Raw genomic sequence first — 20,151 nt, 5'->3', positions numbered from 1 at the left:
TTTAGGATCCCCAATTCCCCTTTTGGGATCCCAAATCCCCCTTTAAGATCCCCAAACCCCCTTTATTGCCCCTAATCCCCCCTTAAAATCCCCAATTCCCCCTTAAAGACCCCAATTCCTCCTTTGGGGTCCCCAAACCCCCCCTTAAGATCCCCAATTCCCCCCTTAGGATCCCAAATCCCCCCTTAAAGACCCAAATTCCCCTTTAAAATCCCTAATTTCCCTTTTGGGATCCCCAAACCCCCTTAAGATCCCAAATTTCCCTTTTGGGGTCCCCAAACCCCCTTTATTGCCCCCAATCCCCCCTTAAAATCCTCAATTTCCCTTTTGGGGTCCCAAATTCCCCCTTAAAGACCCCAATTCCTCCTTTGGGGGTCCCCAAACCCCCTTTGGGATCCCCAATTCCCCCCTTAGGATCCCAAATCCCCCCTTAAAGACCCCAATTCCCCTTTAAAATCCCCAATTTCCCTTTTGGGGTCCCCCAAATCCCCTTTAAAATCCCAAATTTCCCTTAAAACCCCCCAATTCCCCTTTAAAATCCCCAAACCCCCTTTTTGGGGTCCCCAAATCCTCCCCCCCTCCTCATCCCCCATTTTTTTCCCATTTTTCCCTTTATTTTCCTCATTTTTTTCCCATTTTTTCCCCCTTTATTTTTTCCCATTTTTATCCCCACCCCCCTCCCCTCTCCCTCCTCCTCCCCCTGCCATTGGCCCGTCCTCCGGCATCTCATTTGCATCTCATTAGCATCTCATTATCTGGGGAAAAAATCCCTTCTCTTCTCTCCGGTCCAGGTGGGGAGGAGGGAGCGCCATGAAGCCCCCGCCTGGCAGCGCCCCCCCCGCGCTGCTGCTGCTGCTCTGGGCGGCGGGACACGGTGAGCGACCCCTCCCCAAATTCCCCCTTTAATCCCCCTCCCCTCCAAAAAAAAAACCCGGAAAAAATCCCCCGAAAAATCGCCAAAAAAAAATCCGCATTTTTACCCCTCCCCCACCCCCTTTAAATGGCCTCCAAATTTTAACCCCCTCGACCCCCCAAATTTTTAAAACCCCCTCCCCAAATTTTTAACCCCATCCCCAATTTTTTAAACAAATTTTTAACCCCCTCCCCAATTTTTTAACAAATTTTTTAACATATTTTTAACAATTTTTAACGATTTTTTAAACCATTTTTTAACCATTTTTAACCCCCTCCCCCCTAATTTTTGGCCATTTTTTAACCCCCTCCCCCCTCCCCAATTTTTAATCCCCTCCCCCAAAATTTTTAACAATTTTTTTACCATTTTTAACCCCTTCATTCCCAATTTTTAACCATTTTTAACCCATTTTTTAACCTCCTCCTCCCCCCTAATTTTTAATCCCCTCCCCCCAAATTTTTAACAAATTTTTAACCCCCCCCCAAATTTTAAAAATTTTTTAAACTATTTTTTTACCATTTTTTACCATTTTTAAACCATTTTTAACCATTTTTTAACCCCCTCTCCCCCCAATTTTTTTTTAAATTCTGAAGCCCCTCCCCCTCCAAATTTTAACCTCCTCCCCCCAAATTTTAACAATTTTTAAACAATTTTTTAACCAATTTTTAAACCATTTTTAACAATATTTTTTTCCATTTTTAACCCCTTCGACCCCAAATTTTTAACCAATTTTTAAACAATTTTTTAACAATTTTTTAAACAATTTAAAACCATTTTTAAACCATTTTTAACCTATTTTAACCCCCTCCTCCCCCCCACAAATTTTAACCAATTTTTAAACAATTTTTTTACCATTTTTTAACAATTTTTTAAACCATTTTTAACCCTTTCCTCCCCAATTTTTAACCCTTTCCTCCCCAAAAAAAACCCCAAACCCGCATTTTCCCCTCCCCCCTCCCCAAAATCGCTGCCGCAGCCCCTCCCCCACCCTGTGTCCCCCCCCCCCCTCAAATGTCCCCTCCCCCCCCTTGGCGACAATTCTGCGGATGTCACCCCCCCCCGCCCCTCCCCCACCCTCACCTTGATTTTTTTTTGTTTTTTTTTTCCTTTTTTTTGTATTTTTTATTGTATTTTTTGGGGTTTTTTTTGTCCCCTAAATGTCCCCAACCCCCTCCAATGTCCCCATTGATAATTTTGGGATTTTTTTGTCCCTTTTTTGGAGTTTTTTTGTCCCTTTTTGGGGTGGTTTTGTCACCTCAGTGTCACCTCAGTGTCCCCAAACCCCCCCCAATGTCCCCATTGATAATTTTGGGATTTTTTTTGTCACTTTTTGGGGTTTTTTGGGGTTTTATTTGGATTTTTTGTCCCCCCAATGTCCCCCCCACCCCCCCCAGGGGTGACAATGTCACTGTCCCCTCCCCCCCCTCCCCTCCCCCCCCCAGGAGGTGCCACCCGGGGCTGTCCCCGAGTGTCCCCAAGTGTCCCCGAGTGTCCCCAGGGCGGGGGTGGCCCTGAAGGGCCCCATTGTCCCCTCCCCCCCCCCTTGGGGACACACAAAGTGTCCCTTGTCCCCCGCCCCTCCCCCACCCCCCGCGGGGACATTGGGGTGACCTTGAGGGGTGGGGGAGGGGCCGGGGGGGGGGGTGTGGGGGAGGGGAGGGAATGTGCTGAGTCGGCAAAAATGGGGTGTCACCTCCCCCCCCCCTTTAATGTCACCTCATTGTCACTTTTGTCACCTTTTTGTCACCTCCCCCCCTTTAATGTCACTTTATTGTCACCTTTTGTCACCTTATTGTCACTTTTTGTCACCTGATTGTCACCTGTGTCACCTTTCTGTGACCTTATTGTCACCTGTGTCACCTCCCCCTTAATGTCACCATATTGTCACCTTTTGTCACTTTATTGTCACTTTTTGTCACCTCCCCCCTTAATGTCACTTCATTGTCACCTCATTGTCACCTCCCCTGTGTCACCCTGTCCCTGTCCCCATCCCAGGTGAGGTGGCCCTGCTGTCACTGTCCCCAAGTGTCCCCAAATGTCCCCCAGGTGTCCCCAGGTGTCCCCAGCAGCTCAGGGATGGTTTTCTTGGTGTCCTTGTCACCCTGTTGTCACCCTGTTGTCACCCTGTTGTCACCTGTCCCTCATTGTGACCCTGTCCTGTGTCCCCATGTCACCTTTCCCCTTTTGTCACCTGTCTCCCTTGTGGTGACCCATGTCCTGTTGTCCCCTGTCCCCTCCTGGTCACCTCTGGGTGTCCCTGGTGACCCGTCAGTGTCCCCACGGTGACCTCTGGGTGTCCCCTGTCCCCGTGTCCCCCATAGTGACCGTGTCCCCATGTCCTGTGTCCCTCATGGTGTCCCCATGTCCCCTGTCCCCTCCTGGTGACCTGTCAGTGTCCCCTGTCCCCATGTCCCCAATAGTGACCCCATGTCCCATGTCCTGTGTCCCCTGTCCCCTCCTGGTCACCTCATGGTGTCCCCTGTCCCCTCCTGGTGACCTGTCAGTGTCCCCATGTCCCCCATAGTGACCGTGTCCCCATGTCCTGTGTCCCTCATGGTGTCCCTGTCCTGTGTCCCCATGTCCCCTGTCCCCTCCTGGTGCCCTCTGTGTGTCCCTGGTGACCCATCAGTGTCCCTTGTCCCCTCTGGTGACTCTCAGTGTCCCCACAGTGACCTCTGGGTGTCCCCTGTCCCTTGTGGTGACCCTGTCCTGTGTCCCCTGTTGTCCCCTGTCCCCTCCTGGTGACCTCTGGGTGTCCCTGTCCCCTCTGGTGACCTGTGCATGTCACTTGTCCCCTCCTGGTGACCCGTCACTGTCCCCACAATGACCTGTGTGTGTCCCCTGTCCCCATGTCCTGTGTCCTCCATGGTGACCCTGTGTCCCCTGTCCCCTGTGGTCACCCTGTCCTCATGTCCTGTGTCCCCTGTCCCTTATCCCCTACAGTGACCTGTCCTGTGTCCCTGGTCACCTCTTGGTGTCCCTGTCCTGTGTCTCCTGTCCCCATGTCCCCGTGTCCCCTGTCCCTGTGTCCCCGTGTCACCTGTCACCTGTCCTGTGTCCCCATGGTGGCCTCTGGGTGTCCCTGTCCTGTGTCCCCGTGTCCCCTGTCCCCTCCTGGTGTCCCCTGGATGTCCCCACGGTGACCTCTGGGTGTCCCTGTGTCCCCATGTCCCTCCTGAGTGTCCCCTGTTCCCTGTTGTGACCCTGTCCCTGTGTCCCCATGTCCCATGTCCCCACGGTGACCCGTTAGTGTCCCCTGTCCCCTCTGGGTGTCCCCTGGATGTCCCAAGTGTCCCCAAGGTGACATTTGGTGTCCCTGTCCCCAGGACAGGCCCAGGAGGTGCTGGAGGGGGGCACGGCCGAGATCACCTGTCCCAGGTGTCTCAGGTGTCCCAGGTGTCCCCAGGGTGACATTTGGGTGACATTTGGGTGACATTTGGTGTCCCCGTCCCCAGGACAGGCCCAGGAGATGCAGGAGGGGGGCACGGCCGAGATCACCTGTCACTGTCACCTGTCCCAGGTCTCACCTGGGTGTCCTCTGTCCCCATGGTGACCTGTGGGTGTCCCCAGGGTGACATTTGGGTGACATTTGGGTGACATTTGGTGTCCCCGTCCCCAGGACAGGCCCAGGAAGTCCAAGCAGAGAACGTGACGGTGCTGGAGCGGGGCACGGCCGAGATCACCTGTCACTGTCACCTGTCCCAGGTGTCACCTGTGGGTGTCCCAGGTGTCCCCAGGGTGTCCCCAAGGTGACATTTGGTGTCCCCGTCCCCAGGACAGGCCCAGGAGGTGCTGGAGGGGGGCACGGCCGAGATCACCTGTCACTGTCACCTGTCCCAGGTGTCACCTGTGGGTGTCCCAGGTGTCCCCTGTCCCCATGGTGACATGTCCCTGTCCCTGTCCCCGTCCCCAGGGCAGGCCCAGGAGGTGCAGGCAGAGAACGTGACGGTGCTGGAGGGGGGCACGGCCGAGATCACCTGTCACCTGCACAGGTACGACGGCTCCATCGTGGTCATCCAGAACCCGGCCCGGCAGACGCTCTTCTTCAACGGCACCCGCGGTGAGGGGACAGGGGACACCTGGGGGACACTGGGGACACCTGGGGACACCTGGGGACACCTGGGGGACACCTGGGGGACACTGGGGACACCTGGGGACACCTGGGGGACACTGGGGACACCTGGGGACACCTGGGGGGACACCTGGGGACACTGAGAGGGGGTTCGGGTTCAACGGCACCCGCGGTGAGGGGACAGGGGACACCTGGGGACACTGGAGACACCTGGGGACACCTGGGGGACACCTGGGGACATTGAGGACACCTGGGGACACTGAGGGGGTGTTGGGGTTCAACGGCACCCGCAGTGAGGGGACTTTGGGGACACTTTGGGGACATGAAATGCATGTTGGGGATCTTGGGGACATTGGGGACACCTTGGGGACATTAGGGGCACCTTGGGGACATTAGGGACATCTGGGTACAATGAAGGGACATTGGGGACATTGGGGGGACATTGGAGATATTGGAGTTCAATGACACCCATGGTGAAGGGGGACAGGGGGACACCTTGGGGACTTTGAGGACATTTGGGACATTGGGGACACCTGGGGACACTTTGAGGACATTGGGGACATTTGAGGATATTGGGGACATTGAGGGGATGCTTGGGACGTTGGGGACATTGGGGATGTTGGGGACGTTGGGGACACCTGAAGACACTTTGGGGACACCTGGGGACACTTTGAGGATATTGGGGACATTTGGGGACGTTGGGGACATTGAGGGGACATTGGGGACATTGAGGGGATATTGGGGACACTGGGAGTATGTTGGGGACATTGGGGACACTGGGGGGACGTTTGGGACACTGGGGACATTGAGGGGACACTGAGGACTCTGGGGAGATATCGGGTCTGGGGGTGACCATGAGGGGTCTGTGGGTGTCCCCATGACCCCAGAGGTGACACTGCTGTCCCTGTCCTCATGTCCCCATTGTCCCTGGGCCATGGGGGCTCTGTGAGTGTCCCTGTGACCCCTCAGGTGACACTGCTGTCCCCAAGGTGACACTCCTGTCCCCACTGTCCTTGTCCCCAGCGCTGAAGGACGAGCGTTTCGAGCTGGGGGTCACCATGGGGGCTCTGTGTGTGACCCCACAAGTGACACCATTGTCCCCAAGGCACTGGGGGGTCTGGGGGTGACCATGAGGGGTCTGTGAGTGTCCCAATGACCCTGTTGGTGACACTGGTGTCCCCATTGTCACTGTCCCCAGCGCTGAAGGACGAGCGTTTCGAGCTGGGGGTCACCATGGGGTGTCCCTATGACCCCATGGGTGACACTCCTGTCCCTGTCCCCATGTCCCCATGTCCCCAAGGCACTGGGGGGTCTGTGGGTGTCCCCATGACCCTGTGACCCCTCAGGTGACATTGTCCCCCTTGTCCCCAGCGCTGAAGGACGAGTGTTTCGAGCTGGGGGTCACCATGGGGGGGTCTGTCACCTCTCAGGTGACACTGCTGTCCCCAAGGTGACACTCCTGTCCCCACTGTCATTGTCCCCAGCGCTGAAGGACGAGCGTTTCGAGCTGGGGGTGATGATGAGGGGTCTGTGACCCCTCAGGTGACACTCCTGTCATTGTCCCCAGCGCTGAAGGACGAGCGTTTCGAGCTGGGGGTCACCATGGGGGGTCTGTCACCTCTCAGGTGACACTGCTGTCCCCACTGTCATTGTCCCCAGCGCTGAAGGACGAGCGTTTCGAGCTGGCCGAGTTCAGCCGGCGGCGGCTCCGGCTGCGCTTGGCCCGGGCCCGGCTGGAGGACGAGGGGGGGTATTTCTGTCAGCTCTACGCCGACGACACCCACCACCAGATCGCCACCCTCACTGTCCTGGGTATGTGACACACCTGGGGACACCTGGGCACACCTGGGGACACCTGGGCACACCTGGGGACACCTGGGGGACAGGGGACACATCACACAGGGGTATTTCTGTCAGCTCTACGCCGACGACACCCACCACCAGATCGCCACCCTGACTGTCCTGGGTATGTGACACACCTGGGGACACCTGGGGACACCTGGGGACACCTGGGCACACCTGGGGACACCTGGGGACACCTGGTGGCACCTGGACACAACTGGGGGCACCTGAGGACACCTGGAGACACACCTAAAACACACCTGGGTGACACCTGAACGCACCTGGGGGCACCTGGACCCAATGGGGACACCTGGGGACACCTGGGGACAAGGATGTGGTGACAATTCCCCCCCTCACGTCACTTAAAACCAGGTCCTGGTGTCACCTCCTCCTGCTTGGGGACACCTGAGGTCACCTGGGGTCACCTGGGCACACCTGGGGACACGGTGGTGGCCGTCACTTCCTGTGCCTCGGCCACCTGTGACACGCCCAAAGCCACATCCTGGTGTCCCCTCCCCCTGCCTGGGGACACCTGGGGGGGCACCTGGTGGCACCTGGACACACCTGGGGACACACCTGGGGACACCTGGGGACAGGTGCCACCTGTGCTGACACCTGTCCCTTTGTCCCCCCGCCCTTCTCTCTTTGTCCCTTTGTCCCTTTGTCCTTCTGTCCCCCCCGACCTTTACCTGTGTCCCCTGGATGTCACCTGAATGTCACCTGTGTGTCCCCATGTCCCTGTCCCTGTCTATCCCCTCCCTGTCCCCTCTGTGTCCCCAATGTCCCCCATGTCACCTGTGTGTCCCTGTCCCTGTCTATCCCCTGTGTGTCCCCTCCTTGTCCCCCTGTCCCCTCTGTGTCCCCTGTGTCCCCCTGTCCCCCATATGTTCCTCTGTCCCCTCCCTGTCCCCTCTGTCCCCTCCCTGTCCCCCTGTCTGTCCCTGTCTCTATCTCCTGTCCCCTGTGTGTCCCCGTGTCACCTGTCCCCTGGCTCTCACCTGTCTGTCCCCTGTCCCCTCCCTGTCCCCATGTCCCCATGTCCCTCTGTCCCCTGTCTGTCCCTCTATCCCCTACCTGTCCCCATGTCCCCATGTCCCCTGTGTGTCCCCATGTCTGTCCCCTCTCTGTCCCCCTGTCTGTCCCTGTCTCTGTCCCCTGTGTGTCCCTGTTCCCCTCTGTGTCCCTCGTGTCCCCCTGTCTGTCCCCATATCCCCTCTCTGTCTCCCCCCTGTCCCCTCACTGTCCCCATGCCCCTGTCCCCATGTCCCCTCTGTCCCCTGTGTGTCCCCTCTCTATCTCCATGTCCCCTCTGTCCCTCTCTCTTTCCCACTGTCCCCTGTGTGTCCCCTCTCTGTCCCCTCCCTGTCCTCTCACTGTCCCCATGTCCCTGTCCCCATGTCCCCTCTGTCCCCTGTGTGTCCCCTCTCTATCCCCATGTCCCCCTGTCCCTGTGTCACCTGTCCCCTGGCTCTCACCTGTCTGTCCCCTGTCCCGTCTCTGTCCCCTGTGTGTCCCCTGTCCCCTGTTTGTCCCCGTGTCCCCTGTCCCCATGTCTGTCCCCCCTGTCCCCTGTTTGTCCCCTGTCTGTCCCCCCCCAGTCCCCCCCGAGCCCCCCCTGGTGGAGGCGCGCGCTCTGGCGGTGGAGGGGGCGGAGCTGGAGCTCACCTGCCTCGTGCCCCGCGCGCGCCCCCTGGCGACCCTGCGCTGGTACCGCGACCGCCGCGAGCTGCCAGGTGAGTCACACACCTGGGGACACACCTGGGGACACCTGGGGACACCTGGGGACACTGCGGGGAGGGGCTGGGGATGTACCTGGGGACACACCTGGGGTCACACCTGGGGATACACCTGGGGACACCTGGGGACACACCTGGGGATAGATGGGGATACCCGGGGACACCTGGGGACACACCTGGGGACACCTGGGGACACTGCGGGGAGGGGCTGGGGATGTACCTGGGGACACACCTGGGGACACACCTGGGGACACACCTGGGGACACACCTGGGATACCTGGGGATACCTGGGGACACCTGGGGACACACCTGGGGACACCTGGGGGTGCTTGGGGATAGATGGGGACACTGCAGGGAGGGGCTGGGGACACACCTGGGGGGTACCTGGGGACACCAATGGAGGTGGGGACAGGGGCTGTGGTGACATTTGGTGTCCCCTGTGTCCCCCTGTCCTCTGTCCCCTGGGTGTCCCCTGTCCCCATGTCTCCTTGGTGTCCCCATGTCCCCTCTGTGTCGCCTGTCCCCTCCCTGTCCCATGTCCCCCTGTCTGTCCCCTGTCCCTATGTCCCCTCTATGTCCCCTGTCTGTCCCCTGTGTCCCCCTGTCTATCCCCTGTCCCCCCATGTGCCCTGTCTGTTCCCTGTCCCCTGTGTGTCCCTATATCCCTGTGTCCCCCCTGTGTCCCCTGTCCTCTCTGTGTCCCATGTCCCCTGTGTGCCCCATGTGTCCCCCTGTCTGTCCCCTGTCCCCTGTCTGTCCCCTGTCTCCCTATCTGTCCTTGTCTGTCCCCGTGTCCCCTGTGTGTCCTGTCTCTGTCCCCTGTCTATCCAAATGTCCCTGTGTCCTCTCTGTCCCCTCTCTGTCCCCTGTCCCCTCTGTGTCCCCTGTGTCCCCTGTCCCCTCGATGTCCCCTGTGTCCCCTGTCCCCTGTCTGTCCCATGTCCCCTGTGTGTCCCCTGTCCCTGTGTCCCCTGTCTGTCCCCCTGTTCCCCCTGTGTCCCCATGTCCCCCCTCTCCCCATGTCCCCTGGGTGTCCCCATGTCCCCCTGTCTGTCCCCATGTCCCCTGTCCCCTGTGTGTCCCCTGTCCCTGTGTCCCCTGTCTGTCCCCATATCCCTGTGTCCCCCCTGTCCCCTGTCTGTCCCCTGTCCCCTCTGTGTCGCCTGTCCCCTCCCTGTCCCATGTCCCCCTGTCTGTCCCCATGTCCCCTGGGTGTCCCCTGTCCCCTCCCTGTCCCCTGTCCCCTGTCTGTCCCCTCTCTATCCCTGTGTCCCCTGTCTGTCCCCTGTCTGTCCCCTGTCTGTCCCCTCTCTATCCCTGTGTCCCCTGGGTGTCCCCTGTCCCCTCCCTGTCCCCTGTCCCCTGTCTGTCCCCTCTCTATCCCCTCGGTGTCCCCTGTCTGTCCCCTGTCTGTCCCCCTGTCCCCTGTCTGTCCCCTCCAGGTGACAGCTCTCAGGGCCAGGAGGGGAAGGTGTTCTGGCAGCGCAGCGTCCTGCGCCTGCCCGTGGAGCGCCGGGACCACGGGGCCATCGTCACCTGCGAGGCCACGCACCCGGCCCTGGCCCGGGGACAGCGCCGCCAGACACAGTACCAGCTGGACGTGCAGTGTGAGAGCACTGGGACAGACTGGGATAGACTGGGATAGACTGGTTTATACTGGGAATGGGTTATAACCCAGTACGGGGCACTGGGATATACTGGGATTGAGTTACAGGCTTGTATGGGCTCCTATGGGGGCACTGGGAGGGGACTGGGAGCCACTGGGAGGGGATTGGGAGGGACTGGGAGTGACTGGGAGGGGACTGGGATAGACTGGGAGGGACTGGGATATACTGGTTTATACTGGGAATGGGTTATAACCCAGTACGGAGCACTGGGACAGAGTTATGACTTTGTATGGGATCATATGGGGGCACTGGAATGGGATTGGGATGGACTGGGATGGATTGGGAGGGACTGGGAGGGACTGGGATAGACTGGTTTGTACTGGGAATGGGTTATGTTCTTCTATGGGGCACTGGGATGGAGTTATGACTTTGTATGGGGGGACTGGGAGGGACTGGGATGGGACTGGGATATACTGGTTTATACTGGGAATGGGTTAAAGCCCAGTATGGTGCACCAGGTGTGCCCAGGTGCCACCAGGTGTGTCACCAGGTGCATCCAGGTGCATCTTAGGTGTCACCAGGTACAGCCAGGTGTACCCAGGTGTGCCACCAGGTGCCACCAGGTGTACCCAGGTGCATCTCAGGTGCATCTCAGGTGTCACCAGGTGCACCCAGGTGTACCCAGGTGTGCGCCCAGGTACCTGACAGGTGTCCCCCCCCAGACCCGCCCTCGGCGCGCATCCAGCCGTCCCAGAGCGTCCTCCGCGAGGGCGACACCCTGGTGCTCACCTGCGCCTTCAACGGCAACCCGCGGTGAGCCACGCCCCCTTTAGCCCCGCCCCCTTTAGCCACACCCCTCCAGGTGACCCCCAGGTGTGTCCACAGCCCCACGGAGGTGACGTGGAGCCGCGGGAACGAGTCGTTACCTGCCCGGGCCAGGGCCGAGGGCGCCCGGCTGACCCTGCCCGGGCTGGGCCCGCAGGACAACGGCTCCTACACCTGCCAGGTGGGCAACGCCCACGGCCGGGCCATGGACACCTACGTGCTGGTGGTGTATGGTGAGTGACACACCTGGGACAGGTGGGTACACCTGGGATACACCTGGGACAGGTGGGAGGAGCTGGAGATACATGGGGATAGGTGGGGGCACACCTGGGGCACACCCGGGACAGGTGGGAGGCACTTGGGGGCAGTGGGACACACCTGGGACACACCTGGGGGGACCTGGGACACACCTGGGAGGAGCTGGGAATGGGCGGGACACACCTGGGACACACCTGGGACACACCTGGGATACACCTATGGTACCTGGGAATACACCTGGGACAGGTGGGTGCAATGGGGCACACCTGGGGACAGGTGGGATATACCTGGGACACACCTGGGACACACCTGTGGGAGCTGGAGATGGGTGAGGACACACCTGGGCACACTTAGGACACACCTTAACACACCTGGGGCCACGCCCACACAGCTGGGCACACCTGGAGATAGATGAGGGGCACCTGGGAGGAGCTGGGTGGAGGTGGGACACACCTGGGACACACCTGGGACACACCTGGGGACACCTGGGACACACCTGGGGATGGATGGGACCACACCCACACACCTGGGACACACCTGGGGGGTACCTGTCCCCACCTGTGCCCCGCCCTCTCCCGCAGACCCCGGGGCGGTGGTGGCGGCGCAGGGGGCGGGGCCGTTCGCCGTGGTGGGCGGGGCCTTGGCCCTGCTGGTTTTCCTGCTGCTGCTCCTGCTGGGGGCGCTGCTCTGGTGCTCCGTGCGGCAGAAAGGTGGGCGGGGCTTGGGAAAAGTGGGTGGGATTTGAGGGAGTGGGTGGGGTCATAAAGAGTGGGCGGGGGTTGGTAAAATGGGCGGGGTTTGTTAAGTGGGCGTGGCTTGGGGTGGAGGGGGTTGGAATGGGTTAAAGGAAAGGGGCGTGGCTTGTGGTGGGCGGGGCTTGGGACATTAAATAGGAAATGGGAGGGGTTAAAATGGGCGTGGCTTGTGGTGGGCGGGGCTAAATAGGAAAGGGGTGGGGTCTCCAGGGGTGGGGCTTGTGGTGGGCGGGGCTTTGGGATAAATAAAGGATTAAGTCAGGAAGGGGCGGAGTTTGGTGTGGGCGGAGCTTTAAGGGTTAAATGGGACAGGGTGGAGTCTAAAAGGGGCGTGGCTTGAGGTGGGAAGGGCTTCAAGGGTTAAGTATTAAATAGGTGAATTATGAGGGGGCGGGACTTAATGGAAAAGGGGTGGAGCTTAAGTGGGCGTGGCCTAAACCCGGAAGTGCCACTGGGGGCTGGTCAGAAAGGGATAAAGGGGCGTGGCCTGAATGGGAATTAAGTGGGCGTGGCCTGTGGCTAAATGGGCGTTACCAAGTGGGAGTGGGCGTGGCCTAAAACCCGGAAGTGACACGGGGGGCTGGGTCAGAAAGGGATAAATGGGCGTGGCCTGAATAGGAATAAAGTGGGCGTGTCCTGGGATGGAATGGGCGTGTCCGGGCGGGGTGGGCGTGGCCGGGGCGTGTCACAGGTGTGTCCCACAGGCTCGTACCTGACGCACGAGGCCAGCGGGCTGGAGGAGCACGGGGAGGCCCGGGAGGCGTTCCTGGGGGGGGAGGGGGGCAAGAGGAAGGAGGAATTCTTCATTTGAATAAAAAGGGGCGGGGACAAGAATTTAATTTGGGGACGGCGGCGACGACACCCCACCCGAGGCGGATTGTGGGGGATTTTTTGGGATTTTTGGGGGATTTTTTTTTAATTTTGGGAGGTTTTGGGGTGATTTTTTTAAATTATTTTTAGGATTTTTTTGGGGTGGGAATTTTTTTTTTTATTATTTTTTAGGATTTTTGGGGAAATTTTTTTTAATTTTTGGGGATTTTTTTGGGTTTTTTTTTTTTTTTTTTAGGAATTTTTGGGGATTTATTTTTATTTTTGGGGAAATTGTTTTTTGGTGGGGGCATTTTTTGGGGGGAGATTTTTTTTGTTTGTTTGTTTTTTGGGGGATTTTTTCTTTTTTGGGGGGGATTTTTTTAATATTTTTTTGGGATTTATTGGGGAATTTTTTAAAATTTTTTGACATTTTTGAGGGAGTTGGGGTTTTTTTAGTGATTTTTTGGGGGGATTTATTTTTATTTTTTGAGATTTTTGGGGGGGAATTTTTTATTTTTGGGGGATTTTTTTATTATTTTGGGGGGATTTTTGGGGGGACATTTTTGGGATTTATTTTTTATTTTTTGGGAATTTCTGGGGATTTTTTTTTTTTTCATTTTTGGGGATTTTGGGGGGGATTTATTTGGGGGGAAGCAGAGTGTGGGCGGAGTCATGGAAAGGGCCACACCCCCTTTTCCAAGCCCCGCCCCTTTTGGGGGGGTTTCAATCCGAAAGCCATGAGGGGGTGGGGGAGGGGCGGGTGGGGGAGGGGAATGGGGGTGGGGGAGGGGCGTGTCCGTTGTCCCCGCGCACAATTTTGGGTGGGGTGGGGGAGGGGCAGGGGGAGGGGCGATGGATGACGTCAGAGAGGGGAGGGCGTGGCCCGGGGCGAGGCCACGCCCCCTCAGTGGGTGTGGCTGTAAATAACCTTTTAACCACCTTTGATACGCAATAAAAACAACCCCCGTTCGTAACTGGGAGTGACTGGGGCGGACTGGGAGGGACTGGGAGGGGACTGGGGGGCACTGGGGGGGACTGGGAGGGGATTGGGGGGTCTGGGAGGGACTGGGACAAACTGGGACAAACTGGGAGTTACTGGGAAGGAGCTGCAGTTCCCAAAGCCGCCACCAGGGGGAGCCATAAATACACTGGGAGTTCATTGAGGGGAACTGGGATGGACTGGGATGAACTGGGAGGGACTGGGAAGGGATTTGGGGACACTGGTTTATACTGGGAGGGGTTTGGGAGGGACTGGGACAAACTGGGAGGGACTGGGAGGGAATTGGGACAAACTGGGACAAACTGGGAGAGGATTTGGTGTTACTGGTTTATACTGGGAGGGGTTTTGCAGGAACTGGGCTGAACTGGGACAAACTGGGATGAACTGGGACAAACTGGGCGTGGTTTAATCCGGACCTGGATCTCTCTGTCCCTCACTGGTTTGATTTAAACTGGTTTTTACTGGTTTATACTGGGGGGTTTTCCCTACGACCGCTCCCGCCGCCAGGGGGCGCCAACACCCCGCCAAGCCCCGCCCCCTTTTTTCTATTGGCGGAAACTGACGTCATATACACAGACCACGCCCCTTTGCGGACCCGGAGTGGGCGTGGCCAACTCTCATCGCCCAGACCGGAACCGGAAGCTCTTTTTGAGGGGGGGGAGGGTCTCGCCGGAAGCCGGAAGTCGCCGCCGCCGGGGGGGGGGAGGGGCCGCGACGAGGCCGCGACAACGAGTGAGGGGCCGGGTGGGGGAGGGGCGGGCCCGGGGGGGGGGTTTGGGGGGTCCCGGGGGGGGGTTGGGACCCCCCGGTGGGCTTGGAGGGGGCTGGGAGGGGGGTGGGGGAGGGGTTTGGTTCCCACGGTAACGCCCCTCCCCCCACAGCCCCCCCGCCATGTCGGAGCCGGCCCCGCCCCCCCCGGCCCGCCCCTCCCCCCCGGAAGAGGAAGAAGAGGAAGAAGAGGAAGAGGAAGGAGGTGGGGGAGGGGCGGCCGGGACCCCCCCCGGGCACAGAAACCCCGAGTGTGAGTGGGGGAGGGGCGGGGGGAGGGGCTGGGAGGGGGGAGGGGTCTTTGTGCCACCCCTGGGTGTCACCGCTGTCCCCATGATTGTCCCCAAGGTGTCACTGATGTCACCCCTGTCCCCCTGGGTGTGTCCCTTGGGTGTCACCTGTGTCCCCATGTCCCTGTGGGTGTCCCTGATGTCCCCCATGGGTGACCCCTGGGTGTCACAAATGTCCCTCCATGTCCCCTGGGTGTCACTCGTGTCCCCAGTGTCCCCTGGGTGTCCCTGTGCCACCCCCTGGGTGTCACCTCTGTCCCTATATGAGTGACCTGGGTGTCCCTATGTCCCTTTAGGTGACCCTGATGTCCCCTGGGTGTCCCCTGGGTGTCACCTTTGTCCCCTCAGACCAGCCAAGTGGTCCCATGGGTGACCCCAGTGCCACCCCCTGGGTGTCACTTGTGTCCCCTGGGTGTGTCCCTGTGGGTGACCCCAGTGTCCCCATGGGTGTCACCTCTGTCCCTGTGTCCCTATAGGTGACCCTTGGGTGTCACAAATGTCCCCAGGTCCCTGTGGGTGTCCCTGGTGTGGGTGACCTGGGTGTCCCTGTGTCCCTTTAGATGGCCCTGGTGTCCCTGTGGGTGTCACTGGTGTCCCCTCAGACCGGCCAGGTGTCCCTGGGTGTGACCCTGTGGGTGTCACCTGTGTCTCCGTGTCCCCATAGGTGACCCTGATGTCCCCATGGGTGTCCCTTTGCCACCCCATGGGTGTCACCTCTGTCCTCGTGTCCCTGGGGTTGTCCCTGTGGGTGTCACCTTTGTCCCTAGGAGTGTCCCTGTGTCCCCTCATGTGTCCCTGGGTGTGTCCCTGTGGGTGTCCCTGATGTCACCATGTCCCCATGGGTGACCCTGGGTGACCCCGTGTCCCCATGGGTGTCCCTGTGAGTGTCACCTTTGTCCCCGTGGGTGTCACTTGTGTCCCCTCAGACCGGCCCGGTGTCCCTGTGGGTGTCCCCACTGTCCCCATGTCCCACAGGTGTCACTTGTGTCCCCATGGGTGTCCCCTGGGTGTCCCTATGGGTGTCCCCATGTCCCCCTGGCTGTCACCCATGGGTGTCACCGTGTCACCCATGTCTGCAATGTCCCCCCAGACCACCTGAGTGTCCCCAAATGTCCCTGGGTGTGTCCAGTGCCACCCTCTGAGTGTCCCATGGGTGTCACCACTGTCCTCATGTCCCCATGGGTGCCCTGGAGGCTGTCACCCATGGGTGCCACCATGTCATATGGGTGTCCCCAATGTCCCCAGTGTGCCCCCAGACCACCTGAGTGTCCCTGGGTGTGTCCAGTGCCACCCTCTGGGTGTCCCATGGGTGTCACCACTGTCCTCATGTCCCCATAGGCACTCTGGGAGTGGATCCTCTGTGTCACCCATGGGTGTCACTGTGTCACCCAATGTCCCCAACTGTCCCCAAAGTCCCGCCACACCATCTGAGTGTCCCCAAATGTCCCTGGGTGTGTCCAGTGCCACCCTCTGGGTGTCCCAATTGTCCCTGTGTCCCCATGGGTGCCCTGTGGCCTGTCACCCATGGGTGCCACTGTGTCACCCAATGTCCCCAATGCCCCCCCAGACCATCTGGGTGTCCCCAAGGGTGTCCCCATGGGTGTCCCCTGGATGTCCCAGCTGTCCCCATGTCCCCATGGGTGCTGTGGGGGCTGTCACCCATGGGTGTCACTGTCACCTATGGGTGTCACCGTCACCCACGGGTGTCCCCAATGTCCCCGCAGACCGTGTGGGGTCCCGCAGGTGTCACAGGTGCCTGATCACCTTTCCGGACCCCGCCTTCGCCGCCCGCCACGCCAAGCGCCAGCACCCCGGGGACTTCGCCCGCGCCGCCCTCCGGGGGGCGCTCTTCGTCTGCCACGTCTGTTCCCGCCCCTTCGGCTCCTCCCCCGCGCTGCTGCGGCACCAGAGAGGCCACGCCCACATCAGGGCCACGCCCAAACAGGCCCCGCCCACTTCAGAGAAAGCCACGCCCACCTGGAGCTGTTTGGAGTGTGGGCGTGGCTTTGCCCACGAGGGGGCGCTGCACCGGCACTACATCGGGCATGCGCGGGGGGAGCTCTGAGGGGGCGGGGCCACGGTAAAAGGGAGCGTGGCTTTGCGAAAAAGGGCGTGGCTTCAATAAAAAGGGCGTGGTTAAAGGTGAAAAGGGGTGGGGTTTGAAAAAGGGGGCGTGGTTTAATAAAAGTGGGCGGAGTTTGAGGGAGGAGCTCTCTGTTTCCACTTTAGGGATGGAAATTAAAGTGGTGGACGGTGATTGGTGGAGAGGTTGTGATGTCACAAAGGGGGCGGGGTTTAGAAAAGGGGAGGCCCCTGGTGGCCGGAAATAAAAAAAAAAAAGGAAGTGGTGGAATCTGATTGGTTGAAATTAAATCAGGGCTGGGCTAAATTTAAAAGGGGGCGGGGTTTGGGCAGGGGGAGCCTCCTGGTGGTGGGAAATAAAAAGGGGGAGTTGTGGTGGCTCCTGATTGGTCGTGATGTCATTAAAGGGGAGGGGGCTTGGAGATGGAGGGCGTGGCTTTTTTCTCATTCCCACCATGACGTCACTACCGATGACGTCACACCCCCAAAGGACACGACACCAACCTTCGATCCGTGACATCACTTCATGTTGATGACGTCATTTCCTCCCTTCCCCTTCCCCCTTTATATCACACCCCAACAACAAAGCCACGCCCACCGATGACATCACACCCCAGCAACGCCACGCCCCCTCCCCAAATCCCCCTCCCCCCCTATTTATGACATCACCACGCCCCTTCCCTTTAACTCCACCCCCTGCAATTAAAATGGGCGTGTCTTCCCCGAGTCGTGGGCGTGTCCAGGGATAAAGGGGGCGTGTCCCCGCGGAGTGGGCGTGTCCTCAGAGCTCCCCCCGGGCGTGCAGCATGTAATGCTCGTGCAGCTCCCCCACCCTGCCGAAGCTCCCGGGGCACTCGGTGCAGCGGAAGGGGGCGGGGCCGGGCTCGGGAGGGGGCGGGGCCTGTCTACGGGCGGGGGAGGGGCGGGGGAGGTGGGGGAGGGGCTGCGGCGGCGGCGGCCACGCCTCCCGTGCTCGCAGCGATGGGCGCCCAGAGCTCCGGGGGCGACGAAGCCCAACCCGCACTCGGCACAAATATAATGGAATTTAAACGGGGGGGCGTGGCCTGGCGGGCTGGGGGCGTGGCTCGAGGCTGCGGGGGGCGTGGCTCTGTGCTGAGCGGAAGTGGGCGGGGCCTGGGGGCGTTTCCGGCCCACGTGGTAACTGCGGTGAACCTTGAGGGCGCGGGAGGTGCCGAAGCCACGCCCACACTCCGGGCATTGGTGCCACTCCTCGGCCACGCCCACCCCGCGGGGTGGGGGAGGGGCTTGGGGAGGGGCAGAGGGGGGAGGGGTGGGGGACACGCCCCCGGAAGTGTCGGTGGGAGTGGCCACGCCCACCGCGGGGTCGGGGTCTTCTATGGGGTCGGGAAAGGGGCGTGGCTCGTCACAGGGTGGGCGTGGCCTGGAACCTGTGGGGGGAGGGGGGAAATAAGGGGAAGGGGTTAGAAAAGGGGAGGGGCTAAAAAAGGGGGAGGGGCTAAAATAGGAGGGGGAGGGGCCAATGAGGAGTGGGGGGAGGGGCAAGTGGGGGATGGGCGGGGCCAGCAAAAAGTGAAACAAAAAATGGGGGGAGGGGCAATCCCAGGGTGGGGGAGGGCAACCCCAAGGTGGGGGAGGGGCCCAAGGTGGGGGAGGGGCCAATGATTTAAATCTCAATAATGGGGGGAAGGGTCAGGAAAAAGGGGGGAGGGGCCACAAATTAATGACCCCCAAAGGGGTGGGGGGAGGGGCCAAAAACTGATCCCTCAATGGGGGGGAGGGGCCAGCGATGAATGACGTCACATTAGGGGCGGGGCTAATGAGGGGTGACCTCCCAAATTGGGGAGGGGCCAGAAATTAATTAATTTATACGGGGGGAGGGGTTTTTTGGGGGTTTCTTTGGATGGGGGAGGGGTTTCACAGGGTGGGGGAGGGGCTCCCCAGGGTGGGGGAGGGGCCTCACCTGCACAGCCATTGGCGGGGGGGGAGGGGCCTCCTCTCTCCTCCTCCTCCTCCTCCTCCCCCGAGGAGTCGGATCCGTCCTGGGGCGGGGCCGGCGGCGCTGGGGGAGGGGTCACTGATGGCACCGGCCACGCCCCTTTCCCCTCCCCCACCCCGAGCCCCGCCCCTCCCCCCCTCGCTCACCGCCCTCCTCTTCCTCTTCTTCCTCCTCTTCTTCTTCCTCCTCCTCCTCCTCCTCCTCGAAGGCGCCGTCGTCGCTCCCCGGGCCCCGCCCGGCCGCCATCATGGCCGCCCCTGCCCCGCCCCCCCGCCGGGGACACGCCCACAATGGATTTGTGACACGCCCACTTCACCCCCAGCCCCAAATCTGCCCCTTCCCCCTCCCAAGCCACGCCCACAACGCTCCAGGCCACGCCCACTGTGATCAGTAATTCACAAGCCACGCCCATAATTCACTAAGCCACGCCCACTTTGCTCTAAGCCCCGCCCATAAATCATTGAGGCCCCTCCAATTTTCCCCAGGTTTGTTTTGAATCCCACAAGCCACGCCCACCTTCCCATAAGCCACGCCCACCTTTTTAAGGCCCTCCCCCACCCTCAGGCCCTCCCCCTTTCCCAACCCGCCCATTATTTCACCCCAAAGCCCCTCCCCCACCTCAAAGCCCCTCTCCCACTTTCCCACCACCCCCAAAGCCCCGCCCCCAAACCCCCAAACCCCGCCCCCTCCTCCCTCAAGCCACGCCCCTTTTCTCCCTCTTTTCTCAATCCCACAATGCCCCGCGCGGCTCTTATGGGGGGGGGAGGGGCGGCCGGGCCTTTCCCTGCTCTCCGCCCGCTGGGGGGCGCTGTCCCCGCGCTCCCACAATGCCCCGCGCGTTCTCCCCTCCCCCCCCCCCCCACCTCCCCTTTTTTCCCCTCCCCCACCCCCCGGGCCGCTCTCACCGCCCGGAGCCGCCGCCGGAGCCGGAGCCGCCGCCGCCCCACGGCGCATGCGCCACATGGGGGGGCGTGTCCTCTGCTCTAAACCACGCCCCTTCCTCATTTAACCCGCCTTTGTCCCTCCAACCCCGCCCCGCCCCCTTTAAACCACGCCCCTTCCCTTTCCAACCCTCCCTTTCCTTTTTAAAACCACACCCCGCCCTCTTTTTATTAGGCCACGCCCCTTCAAGTTAAGCCACGCCCCTTAAATAATTCCCTTTTTTATTTAAGCCACGCCCCTTTTTCTGTTACAGCGCACCCTGGCGGCGCCACG

At 60.1% G+C, this 20,151-nt stretch overlaps 3 protein-coding genes across 3 annotated transcripts; 2 read left to right on the top strand and 1 right to left on the bottom strand.

Moving 5' to 3' along the window:
• Positions 1 to 706: 706 nt before the first annotated feature.
• CADM4 (cell adhesion molecule 4) lies at positions 707 to 13,427 on the top strand. Its single transcript, XM_083880641.1, has 9 exons — positions 707 to 874; positions 4,827 to 4,973; positions 6,645 to 6,797; positions 8,426 to 8,560; positions 10,006 to 10,170; positions 10,893 to 10,983; positions 11,056 to 11,228; positions 11,835 to 11,963; positions 12,713 to 13,427. Exons 1-9 carry the CDS (start codon positions 811 to 813, stop codon positions 12,817 to 12,819), a joined length of 1,164 nt encoding a protein of 387 aa, XP_083736767.1. The 5' UTR covers positions 707 to 810; the 3' UTR covers positions 12,820 to 13,427.
• Positions 13,428 to 14,470: 1,043 nt separating this feature from the next.
• On the top strand, positions 14,471 to 17,215 carry ZNF576 (zinc finger protein 576). Its single transcript, XM_083880877.1, has 3 exons — positions 14,471 to 14,550; positions 14,700 to 14,839; positions 16,601 to 17,215. The coding sequence occupies exons 2-3, from the start codon at positions 14,710 to 14,712 to the stop codon at positions 16,939 to 16,941; spliced, it is 471 nt and encodes a 156-aa protein (XP_083737003.1). The 5' UTR covers positions 14,471 to 14,550; positions 14,700 to 14,709; the 3' UTR covers positions 16,942 to 17,215.
• A 318-nt stretch (positions 17,216 to 17,533) lies between these two features.
• Positions 17,534 to 19,362, bottom strand: LOC310920825 (uncharacterized protein). Its single transcript, XM_083880873.1, is given in 4 exon segments — positions 17,534 to 17,924; positions 17,927 to 18,367; positions 18,901 to 18,999; positions 19,083 to 19,362. Coding segments are annotated over 4 exon segments (828 nt in total). The 5' UTR covers positions 19,186 to 19,362; the 3' UTR covers positions 17,534 to 17,739.
• Between the last annotated feature and the right edge of the window lie 789 nt (positions 19,363 to 20,151).

This window comes from Zosterops lateralis (genome assembly GCF_965231275.1).
Source record: "Zosterops lateralis genome assembly, chromosome: 31".
In the NCBI taxonomy this organism is placed as follows: domain Eukaryota; kingdom Metazoa; phylum Chordata; class Aves; order Passeriformes; family Zosteropidae; genus Zosterops; species Zosterops lateralis.
Note: the sequence above shows the minus strand (reverse complement) of the source record. Positions and strands in the feature narration are given on the sequence as shown.